Source organism: Cupressus sempervirens, chromosome 5 (assembly GCF_028749045.1).
Source record: "Cupressus sempervirens isolate cs-2001-9-10 chromosome 5, ASM2874904v1, whole genome shotgun sequence".
Lineage (NCBI taxonomy): Eukaryota > Viridiplantae > Streptophyta > Pinopsida > Cupressales > Cupressaceae > Cupressus > Cupressus sempervirens.
The window spans coordinates 302,369,043-302,382,327 of NC_143122.1; the positions used below are offsets into that span (position 1 = coordinate 302,369,043).

The 13,285-nt window shown below is 32.7% G+C and overlaps 1 protein-coding gene across 1 annotated transcript in view; it reads right to left on the reverse strand.

The window, feature by feature from the left end:
• Positions 1–11,071, reverse strand: part of LOC149555781 (PX domain-containing protein EREL1-like) — a 102,694-nt gene extending 91,623 nt beyond the window's left edge. The window contains exons 1-3 of the mRNA XM_089829940.1: positions 10,640–11,071; positions 10,421–10,546; positions 8,136–8,261 (exon numbers count right to left, since the gene is read on the reverse strand). Of these exons, the coding sequence (XP_089686066.1) occupies positions 8,136–8,261; positions 10,421–10,513 (219 nt within the window). The 5' untranslated portion in view covers positions 10,514–10,546; positions 10,640–11,071. The remainder of the gene's footprint in view (positions 1–8,135; positions 8,262–10,420; positions 10,547–10,639) is intronic.
• Positions 11,072–13,285: the final 2,214 nt, after the last annotated feature.

A 13,285-nucleotide genomic window follows, 5' to 3' on the forward strand; every position in this document is an offset into this window, starting at 1 on the left:
TTCAAAAATTGCATCCCCACTAAGCTCAATATTTTTTTGTCCAGGTATGAAAATACTATATGCTTTAGATGTTTCACTATACCCTACAAAAATACCTTTCCTCCCAGAGAGTTCTAACTTAGTTCTCTTTTATTTTGGAACATGGATATATACAGGGCACCCAAAAATCCTAAGATGACTTATATTGAGTTTAACCTTAGTAAAGACTTCTTCATGAGTTTTATCTCTAAGGTAGGAGTGAGGGTTTCTATTTTGAATATAGACAGCAATGCAAGAAGCTTCTACCCAAAGATAATACTCTAGATTTTGATCAAATATCATAGCTCTAGCAGCTTCTATAATTGTTCTATTCTTTCTTTCTGCTACCCCGTTTTGTTGTGGGTTATAAGAAATGGTATACTCCCTCTTAATTTCTGTTTCTTTACAAAACCTTTTAAACAACTCTGAGGTGTATTCCCCAACATTATCAATTCTAAGAGTTTTAATTTTATGTCCTTATAAATTTTCAGTTAAGGTTTTAAATTCTTTAAATCTCTTTAGGACTTCTTCTGATTCTTTGCATTTTAAAAAGTAAATCCAAGTTTTCCTAGAGAAGTCATCTATGAACAGAATATAGTACCAAAATCCTCCAAGAGAAGGAATGGACATATGTCCACAAAAACCCATCTAGTGCTATCATGAAATGGACTTTTGGTGTTCTTACCCAGAGCACATCCTTTGCATATGCTTGAGTGATCTTTATTCAGTTTAGGTAAACCAATAACCATCTTCTCCATGGTTGATAAAGTTTTGAAATTTAGATGCCCTATCCTTCTATGCCACATTTCATTTATGTCCGCAACTTCATGAATTAGGGTTTGAATAGGTCGACTAGGTTCTGAATTTAATTCATACAAATACCCTTTTCTCTAACCAATCAATTTTGCTTTCTTAATTGAGGAGTTTTTAGCCTAGGTTATAACTTTACTCACCATGAATGCAACATTATGTCCATCATCTTCAAGTGTCGTAACCGAGATTAGATTCATTTTTATTCCTAGTACATAAAGTACTCCTTTGAGAAGTAGAGAATTACCTGACTTTAGTTTCAAGGTGCAATTTCCAATTCTTTTGACGAAATGTGTTGAATTATCACCAATGGTGACTTCGCCATTAACCTTTTCTGATATAGAGTCTAGTGCTTCTTTGTATCCTATAATATGTCGAGAAGATCCACTATCAATCACCCATGCTTTACTTGAGACTTCATTAGATAGTGCCAAATACAATACATAATTCTTAGTTTCATAGTTATCTTCTTCCCTAGTGATGTTTATACAGTTCACTTGTTGTTTAGAATTCTTAAGCCAATTAGATCTGTAGTGTCCAAACTTTTCACATCTGAAGCATTTTATTTTGGATAGATCTTTCTTAGGTTTGTCATTCTTTTGATTACCTCTTTTCCTCTTGGAATGCTTCTTCTTGCCTTTATAGGAATTTGTATTAAGAACATGAAGTTCTTCATCTTGCTTTTTCAATTTTCCTCCTTTCTTTAGTTTTCTAGATTCTTCCTAAAGACAATCTCCCTTGAGTCTATTGAAGTCAAAAAGATTATCTCTGGCACTTACTCCTTGAGCGAATGTTTCCCATGGGTCTGGTAATCCATCTATAGCCATCAGTGTTAGTTCTGTGTCATAAATAATGGTTCCTATTCTTGCAAAATCATCTCTTAGGTTGGCAACCCTTAGGAAGTAAGAATTCATGGATTCTCCCTTCTTTATTTGTATGTGATTTAGTTGCCTTTTTAGTGCGAGAACTCTAGTTGCATTGTCAACCTCATATGCATTTAGTACTACATTCATCATAGCAAATGTTGTTTGATGTTTCGTTAGCATAGGTACTATATCATTTTTCACTCCATCTAATATGATTTAAATGGCTTTCCTATTTCCTTTACTCTAGATAGATTTATGAGGTTCAACAGTAGGTTGTTTGGATGCTGAATCAACAAGTTGTTTTACATCATTTTCTTCAAAAATCATCATGATTCTATATTTCTAGGCATCAAAGTGTTCTTTCCCATCAAACCTATCCTCGGGTCTAACTGTGTATGCCATTGAAGATAGGAGAATGATGCTAGATATATATAAGTCTGATTATTTAATTTGCAGAGCCTAGGTTTGACTACCAAAGCTCTGATACCATATAAAGTTTCTGCAAATTCTATTAATAAATAAGACGTAGATAATACCTTTTGTCTTTGTTGCTTGCTATAGATGATCTTCTAGAACTTCTGAATGTAGGAGGAGTTATCAGAATATTGAATGTTGTTTTGAATTTAATTGTCTCTATTGAATTTATAACAGTGATATCATACTGGTCTGAGCGTGCAAAACGCACCTTAATATTCTCCCCTTGCATACCATTTAAAGCATTATATACTTTACACTTGGTATAAGGATGGGCGGCGATCCTTGGGAAATATTCATGTTTAACACTAACTATAACTAAACAGTTAGTTAATATTTTTATTATCTCCATTGTGGACACCGATTTCTGTTAAGTGTAGTATGGGCCGACCTAGAGAGGGTCATGTCCCTTTGAGGGACATGCCCTTTGGTCATGGTGTAATAGGTGGATGTTATTGTAGTTTAAGGACACACAATACATTGATGTCTACTACTTAAAACAACACTGCCCTCTATGAATTTATTGCAAAGACAATTAAATTCAGAACAGCATTCAATATTCTGATAACTCCTCCTACATTCAGAACTTCTAGAAGATCATCTACAGCAAGCAACAAAGACAAAAGGTACTATCTACGTCTGATTTAATGCAATCAGATTTCCACAATCCATAGTAGTTATTACACAATCTAATCCAGAAACTAAGTAATAACTACGTCTGATTTATTAACAGAATTTACATTAACTTTATAATGTACACTTGATTGATGTGAAGTAAGCGATGTCATAAAGCAATTATATTTATGATACATATACTAACCAGCATTCCACAGGATGCATCCCTGGGATTCCAAATGACATTCCCAAAGTCATGGAGACTTGGAAGAGAAATACATTTCTCAAGACAGTACAGCATGCTCCTAGGGGTGCATAGAGATTTTTATAAAAGGAAAAAAAATTCAGGAAGCCAAAAAGACTAGAGGGAAGGATTCCAGTTGCAAATTCAACAGATTTCATTTATGTTTTTTTGAATTTCAGGTGCTTTTAGTCTGATCAAGTTATATTAGTGGCCATCTCCCACTGTCCCCAAAACTGTGTTCAGGAATCCCCGTCCAGAAAACTTGAAGAAACACTGATACTGTTGATGTATAGCGTCAGTCGAAGTGAGATACTCACTACATTGAGTATTTGTATTCATAATTTATATGAACATTGTTTTATATCTTATATTATTGATAAGAATTATATATATATTGCTATTAATATGTTAATATTACATATATGCTTAAAGATGAGTTATACATATGGTTATTTATTAACTAATGATGATTAACTCTAGAGACATGTCTCTTCATGAGACATGTCTCCTCCTCTCATATTTAGGAGTCTTCAATCTGCATTTGGAACACATCAATCACATTGGCAATGTTACTACATTTGCAGAAACGATCCTAGAAAAACAACATGGTATCAAAGCCAATCTAAAAAATTGTATGTGATAATTGTCTGAAATAAGTTCAACTGCAGTAAATATTCAAAGATTTTGAATCACAACATATACAAAGATTTTTGTATTCTTAAGTCTGTGGCTTCTTATACTATGATCATTGTTGATGGAAGACATTGTAATGGAGAACTTGTTTCGTGATTATTGTTCTACAATTAGCGTCTATAAATCTCTGCGAACTGGGTGACCAGTACTCTAAAATTTAACCATCTTCATTATCTGCAAATTAGACACCACAAGTCAGGCAGCTGGAAGGTTGGTGTTTGGTGTAAATTCCTAGGCGCTTTAATTGCCAAATGACATATGTTTAAGATGCCATTGAAGGGCGATCTGTACATTGGATTGAGGACATCAATATTGGTGCAATTTTTTGCTATTCTGGTCACCACTGCTGGGCATTATTCTCTGCTGAAAATCATGGGTTGTGCATGAGATTCTTCTGTAATTCATGGCACATACTAGGAAGCCACATGAGTGTTTCAAAGGAGGATGATTGCATTCTTAGGAAGCATAATTTCTTTTATCAACTACTCAACTGCAAAACCAGATTATTCCTTGCAAGTGCCCATTCTAAACACCATGGACAAAATATGAAGAGAGGCGGCAAACTATATTGTTGACCAAAATAATGTGAATTTGATTTAATCGATGATTGTGATGCCTCGATTTTACTGGATTCGGTAGAGAGGAAATTCTTATCTGAGAAGGAGTCGACTGAAAGTGCAAATGTGAATTTTGTGAGGGGATACAATTACATCGATTTCATAAAAGAGGAGGTTGTCCTCTAACTGTTTCATGCACAGACATTGTTGTGCTTGCCTATGACTATGACATTGGCAGCGGATCGACTAGCGGAATAATTGATTTAATCAAAGATTGTAAATAGGTAATAGTATGTATATTTATTGTTGCAAATACAATATTTATTAGAATGTTAGATATTTTGTTCTTGCAAATAGAATATAAATGGTAATAATTAATACTAAGATAATGGACAATGGGGCCGATAAGGTATGCAAATTATTATTTGTACTTTCTCTTTATGGAAATAATATATTGAAAGTGTAGATTAAAATATATATATTAATATATATGTATATATTTAAATATGCATTTAAATTTTACATTTATTTGCTCTATACTATATTGGAAATTATATAATGATTAATATGAGTTACAATGTGAATCATGATAATATTAATGAGAAATATAATTATGTTGTAGGAGCTATTTTGCCTCGATCTTTCTTCCGAGAATGTTCTTGCAGGAAAAGAAGGGAGATTAAGAATCATGGAAGAGTTTAAGAAAATGGAAGGATATGTTTGCTTCTACTATTAAGCTTAATGAATGTCTGGAGCTTCTATGGATGAAAAGAGCAAGTTGTAACTTAGAAAGAAGTCGCCAAATTTGATGTGATGCAAAAGTGTTCAAAGATATAAGAATCGAAATTTTACATTGTAGTGGGAATAATAACCAATGTTTCATTCCCACTTGAATCTCTTTAGCAAGGAGATGTTCCATGACCCTCATGGGCAAATAAGTACTCATCTAAGGATGTTCTTGTGGGAAAAGAAGGTTGGTACTTTACACATGCTATCAAATATTGTATAGATAAGAATTCATTAGTCATTTGATGATCAGGATAAAGTGAGGATATTGAAGTGAATATCTTTAATGATTGAGATTATGAGTATCCTTCTACATTAAGAGGGAGTATGACACTTCCTCAAAGACAACTCAAGAGCTTAAAAGATTAATACTCAGAGGGAGTCTAAAAATGCATGTGTGTGACTACATAATGTTGATGGGCCTAATTCTATGCATATCATGAGGAAGTGATGACTTATCACCAGAAGATCAAAAAATTGATATCACATTCAGAGTGAGTCTGACAAGAATCTGTGGGTGAAGAGAGTCTCTAAGTGACTAACTAGACTTCCCAAATCTGAAATGGCTAAAAAAAAAAACTATTGGTGCATGCAGAGGTAGGCCCCTACAATTCGTATAACTAAAATTTATTGTAATGTGTTCTTCTCTATGAGATAGAATTGAGGTGAAAACCTTTGTACAACCCTCTGATTGGGTTCATGGTGGGCACTATTTCACATATTTATGTAATGAAAGGTGACGATCTTTCATTGACATATATAAACAGAAGGTAACCATTATAAGATGACGATCTTATAAATGGTAGACCTGTTATCATGGTTCTTTGGGCCGGACTTTGTGGGACACCATGATAACAAACAGAGAGAAGGTACACTTTGTAAGTTGACAATCTTGCAAATGATAGGCTTGTCATTATGATAGTTTTGCTCTGGATACGCTGGAAGTCATTGAGCTTAAGGGGCTTTCTAATGAATGGTTCATAAGGCACAACACTTGGTGAAGGTTTTGCAAATGGGGTTGCAAGCTTTGGGTTTAACCATGGAGGAAACTTCGTAGTTCAGCGCGCTCAGGCTGGAGTAGTACTGGGATGGGTGACCTCCCGGGAAGTCCTAGTGCTTCACCCCTGTGAGCATCACCTAGATCCAATGAGTGCTAAGTATTCCATTTATTCTCATGAGAGATGGATTCATGTTGAATCACTACTCATGAAACATGGGTCAATGAGTTTGACTCAAAAATCACACAATTCAATCCTGATAGCAATTTCATAATTTGACTAGCTGTGGAAATTATCTCCGACTTATCGAATGCATTATGATTACTCTAGATATTGTTTTGTTATGATAGTGTTCATAACATGGTGATTATAATTATTTGACAAGTCACTAGTTCAGAGTGTTAAAGTCAAATAATGTGTTGTGTATAAATATCTTAAATTCTGATATCTCATAGAGTGTTTTTCACTTCTCCCTTGCTAAGAGGGAGTGTTGATGTATAGCATCAGTCGAAGTGATATACTCATTACATTGAGTATTTGTATTCATGATTTATATGGACATTGTTTTATGTCTTATATTATTGATAAGAATTTTATATGTATGTATATAGATAGATAGATAGATAGATAGATGTATGTATGTATGTATGTATGCTTAAAGATGAGTTATACATATGGTTATTTATCAACTAACGATGATTAACTATAGAGACATGTCTCCTCCTCTCATATTTAGGAGTCTTCAAATCTGCATTTGAAACACATCAATCACACTAGCAATGTTACTACATCTGCAGAAACGATCCTAGAAAAACAACAGATACAGGCTATCTGAGTGTCAAAACAGTATGCATATCAATTGTATAGCTTAGTGTGTTACACGTTAATGCAGATACTGTTTGCTTGTTGACAGCCCAAAATCATGTTATACATTCATACTTGGTACATATCTCACTCGCATTTTCCATAAACTGAGAGCTGATTCAAGATCATACAAAAATTACAACCAAAGTAACTTTAGTTCATCTTTATAATTTATCGAAAGAGAAACTTTCAAATAGAATCCTAAAAAATTATTCAAATTAGTCTGATGTGTAAATATGTCTCGGGTAGTGTGTCCAGTTTATATATACCATTGGGCATATTTTCTTCCAATATAGAGCAGATAATTGAGATTTATGAATTTCCACCTGTGGATGTCCTTGTGATGACCAGTTCACAATTTATTGAAAGAGAAAGTGAGACAAGTAGAATCCTTAAAAAATTATTCAAATTTGATGAAAGTGAGTCTGTTGTGCACATATGTACCGTCCATATTTCTCAATCTCAGTTAGTGGGTCCAATTTATATATTCTAAATCTTTTTTGCAAGTACTCTTCCAATATAGAGCAGATATTCTAGATTTATGAATTTCTGTCTGTGGATGTCCATATGATGTCTTGTAGTTATATATTCCCGAAGCAGTAGCATAATAACTAAGCTTTATCCTACTGTCCTGCTTTTGTGGTATTTTAGCCTTTAGTATTCCAACATGATTGATGCACTGATATACATGATTTGCGAAGTGCAAACCAAAAATGTAGACTCAACAAATATCTTTAAAGGTGTCTAGATACTAGAGCCATGACAGCTGTTATAGAACATAGTATCAATTCACATTTACAAATTTTGATCACCACTATGTGATCAAGTATCATCCAGAGACTTTGAGGTTTCACATCCCATTATTATCCTTTCAATGTGGCATTGCTCACACAATATGTCAATTTATCAATTTAGTATCAATTCACATTTAATATTGTGTTCACCGCTCTGTGAGTGGCACCATCTAAAGGCTTCATTGTCTCTTATCTCTTTATTATCCTTTAATTGAGGCGTACTGGCAATGCATGTCAATATCATCAGTTGATAAATCCATTCTCCCATCCCATTTTGTCTTTCAATTAAGTACAGAATTTTTCCAATTACTTGATCTGAAACCAAAAAGGGCATTTTTCCTTCGCAGTTATTTGCAGAATGCATCTTATCAGGCTTCAGCAATAACAGTAAAGGCAATTAAGAAAAAAATACTCACCGCTGTGGGATTGATGTCTGCTCCGTCCACAGTCCTTGCTTCAGGAATGATGATCCATGAAGGAATTGTCACGCAAAAACTCCATCCAGATCGTGGATCATGAGGCCAAATGGTATTCCGTCCAGTCTACCAAAGTGGAAAATAAAAAATCAGCCATTATAGTTTATTATGAAAAAATTGACTCCTCTAAATAAAGGCTTTATTCCAAGCAAAGATTGCACAGCCAGTCACCTGGTGTGAGTCCAAGATGGAATTTTTCTAGGAAAAAATTACAACTAAAGGAAAAGATACACTATAATTTATGTGACTAACTCAAAGAAAAAATAAGAATATTTTTATAAATTTCTCATTTGTCGAAATGAAAATACACAAGTTTCTATATTAATGAAACCTCGCCAGTTAATGATTGGCAACACTAAAAGGTAAATAATTGCCCCATTGCAGTGTGTTTAATAAATCAAAATTTGTAAGTCCATTTTGAGAAAACTATTGTATCAGGCATTCAAAATGCTAAATATTAAATTCCATACATATCCTAACATGTCATTGACATCTTATTATATACAATTGCTCTCAGATCATGACAGCTACCCATATGCCCTTGAACTTATCCCACCATGTCCACTTACAAATAAAGAACCAAAGTCTTATGCATATATTATACCCTCTTTACTATATAAATATTTGAGGCAAAAAAACTGCAATCTTCCCCACATATCATATCATTAAGATGACAAAATCAAATTAAGATTGAATCTTGATACACAAGATATATGTGATATAGAAGTAAAAATTCTCCCCTGCAAACTAATCAGGAGGTGCTCCTCTCTCTGCTCTTTGTAAATTATCTCATAGGGCGCTAGCCCTCCATCTCATTCATAGAAATTATAATGGAGAACCAATAATCCAGAGAAATCGTACTTAAAACCCTAAGCAACAGATTGGAATCCAAGCAACTTTCATTTATCAGATTTAATGTTGTAAACAAAGGCAGTCTAGAACGTTTTCTAGATCTGATGAAATTTTTCTCTCAAACTTTAAAAATTGTGGTTTTTCTTATTGATTAGATTATATCCTCCATATGCTGGACTTTCAAATCATAGATTACACATAATCTAATGCTGAGAGAAAACAACTGGGAAACTAATGGCCTCTATCTTGCATAGGTTCAAGGAAAGCAATGTTAGATGTTTTCCTGTCCGCTGTGTCTAGTTGACAGTAAAATATTCAGAAAGGATATCTCGAGGCCGATGATCTGAACAGAAAATTGGTTATATTACAATGTTATCAGTTGAATTATCTTTGGCGTTTAGTGGCAGAATGACAATGAAATATATAAGAAATTCAATTTAAGCATTCATTAATATGTTCAACTCTCATGTGAACCCTCAATTCTAATGCTGCGCATTAAGGACATGTACTGTATTTGACAAATTCTTTCAGTTTTATCATATAAGTATTTGAGATTTTCCTACTTTTTATATAGCCATACCCTGCCATCCCCTAAAATGGCCTCATAAAAAAGTCCACGAAATGCATCCCTCTGTACCCTTCCATCCTTATCCAGGAAAATCAGTGGTGGAACATAGTGTCTAACTGAAAACAAAATTAGCAGAAAGGATATGTGAAGGCCCATAAAAAGAACAAAAAATGATTAACTTCCTGGACAAGTATTTGGGTTATATAATCAGAACACGATAAATGTTCAAAAGATGGAGCAATGCAAAAGGAAACTCGACTGTAATTATAAAATATTTCTAAAATCCACGTCTTACTTTTCTCGTATACAGTTGTTTATTAGATATTTCTTACAATGAAACAATGATGGCATAAATAAATCAAATTGCGGTAGAAAAACCCTAAAACAGTGAAATTTTCCACCACAAAATTTGTTACACTTCTGGAACATTTACTTAATTATAGTGATTTATGGATTTTTCCGAGAAGATTCCAGCACCATAAATTATCTGCAGATTCACAATATTAAGATTTCTTGGTTTCGGTTCTCCACTTCTAATAGACGATCGATTTAACACACAGCTCAATTTCGCAGCAACAAGCCCCTAAAACTCGGAAATTAAATTTATGCAAACGAGGACAAAATTCTCTGAAATTCAAAGCATTATTTATTTGCTTATCAGAGTCCGTTTATCTCTTGCCACGAAGAAACTAAATCCTAATCAAATTTGCAGTAAGAAAACCCTTGGACCTGGATAATTTCCATCCAATATCTGCAAGCAAGCCAAACAAATTTGAAATCAAATTAAAAAGAGGAAAAAGTTTACCCATTTTCTAGGCGGAAGACTCCAATCCATTCCAAAAGGCAATGGCGATGTTCCATCATGCCTATGCTTAGGAGGACTCCGGGCATTCTTCATTTCAAAATTTCCAGAACCGAATCAATTCTAGCCCTATAATAGTCGTGTATTTCAGATTCTTCCATGCGTGGCAATAACACGTTAAAACCAATCTAAAGCTAATTGACAAAAATCGATTCTGCGTACCTCTATCCCTTGTATTAATTGGGGTTTCTTCGATTGTAACTGACTGCCTGTGACGGATTCGATCCAATGATGTATTGAAAAATCAAACAAGGAAATAAATTCGATAGGCACGGGCAGATCGAATTGTATGATAAGGCGGGGTTCGTCTCTAGAAGGCCTTGCAAATTTTGCAAATTTTGCAAATTGCAGGGGGCGTGTGCCAAAATTGAGCTGCCTACGTATTCCTCTCTCCACAAAAAATTGTCTGCATTTCCGTACTTATGTATATGCCTTCCATATTCTTCAGAAAGTCTCTGTATATTTATATGCACTAAAAAAATTTATGTAAACTACGTGGAATTTTTTGCGTGCAGATCTATTTGTGCGTGCGTACGACGTCCATTTGGGTCGAGTAAACCCTTCGTCCTCCTCGGTTATTTTTATTATCTCTCTCCTCCTTCCTCTCTTGTTTTCTTAACTTAGTGGAGCAGATTCCAATGTTACAAAAGCTGTCTGAAGAGTTTAGAGGATTTTCATGAAGGTGGATATGCCTATAGTTGTATATAGAATTTAGAGATTAATTAATATTGGAAATATATATATATAAAATAAATGTTTAACAGCTAAATGATTAGAAATAATATTTTTATAGTCTATATTGGTGAAATTTCTTTAGAATTATAGCTATATATATTTTTGGTTATATAATTGTAAAAGTTGAGGGATTTTTGCTAATCATTTATTTGAGATTATTCTTTGTAATTAGTGTAGTTGTACAAATAGATATTGTAATGTAATGGTAAAGAATTGTGTATGTATAACTAATTGTCACAGAATTAATTTTATGACAAAAAATACATATTTACATTGCACATTGGTTGGAAGTTAACCAAATCCTTATATTAACATAATGGTTGATTGATTGCAAATGTATGTATATGATGTTACAATTGAATGAACCATATTATTAACATAATGGTTGATTGATTGCAAATGAATGTGTATGATGTTACAATTGAATCAACCCTCGTGTTAATTTAATGGTTAATTGATTACACATGAATGTGTATGATTATACAATTATTGGATCTTAATATTAACATAATGGTTGATTGATTGCAAATGAATTTGTTTCCTTGTTCAATCTCCCCTTTCTTCTTTTATAATTATAAACTCTAAAAAAATCTCTTTTGATTAGTTTTTAATCTCGAGTTGAATAAGCTAAAAAATATGCTTTGGAATTGATTTTACAACTAAGTAATTCCTCTAGTCCCTCATTGTGGATGAATATGTCTGCTTGTTTGGCATAGTCTACTATAATATGATCAGTATATGAGTGGGGACAATGTCATAATGGACGTGGCTCCTAGCTAGCAAAATGATTGAGTGGCTATGGATGAATATGTTTGCTTATTTGATCATTTTTCTTTTATGAAGTCCCTTTGACCTTGAGTTGAATATTAAGGAAAAAGATATGTTCTACAATTTTAAAAAATCTTCTCAAATGGAATACACAAAAATAAGTTACATAAATTATGTCAAATATCACTTGACTAAAATAGAGAAAACAAAAAAATTGTAACAATGTGAATGTAAATTTAACACTAATTGGTCATTGAATAAAATGTAAATATTTAAATATTATATTTATCTATATTTATATATTTACTTTTAATTAATGTTAATTCAATTATATATTTTTAATGTGTTCATCTAGTGCTTGTTCTGTACTCATGGTTAGGCAATGTTTTATTTCTTTAACTATCTATTGATAGCTTTAATTTCTTGTAATATGCACTGATCCAATTATTTATTTTCTAAATAGGTACTTCATACATAGGAAAATTTAGATTTGTTAATTCAAATAAATATTTGAAAATTTTTAGGTGAGACTAAAATAATTTAAAAGTTAATTGAATTTTCTAATTGGTTAAAAATCTGTAGGTTCAAGGATCATATGGAGATAATTTAGAACTTGTGAAAAACTTAGAGTTGTTGATGTCGCTCAAAATAAATTAGTCAAAAAATTATTTCATACAACATTTCACTCATTTTCCTATTCTATTTTATATTTAAAAACATTCTTTTTAGTACAACAAAATACTTCTATATTCTTTATAAACAAACCTATTATATTTTTTAATAATATAAATACCAATATATTCTTCATTATAATGCGAAAGTTATACTAACTAAAACCACCAACATAAACTATATTATTTGAAATTAGACCTTTGCTACAATAACATATAGCTTTGCCAACTTACTTGGATTTTGACATCTATTCCTGAACGAACTTAGAGAAATACTATAGAAACAAAAAAAAAGCAATGATGATTAAAAAAAATACAAACATTATGTAAACTCATTTACATGGAAGTTAGAAAACTAACCAACTCCATGAGAAAAGGTAAGAAAACAAATTAAATAAATAAAGAAAAAACGTTATAATTTGTCAAATCACGAAATGTATGTTATTTGAAGTTGCTTGAGAGTAGAGATTTCAAGGTGTGGGTCCCTATCTATGTGGAACGAATCACAAAAGACTTTTTGTTTTATATTGTATATTTATGTGTGTCACGCGGAAGGCACTTGTCTTATTCTTGGACGGGTAGTTGGGATACAAATATTTGGATGGATATGTAATATGGCTCTTTAGATACAAAT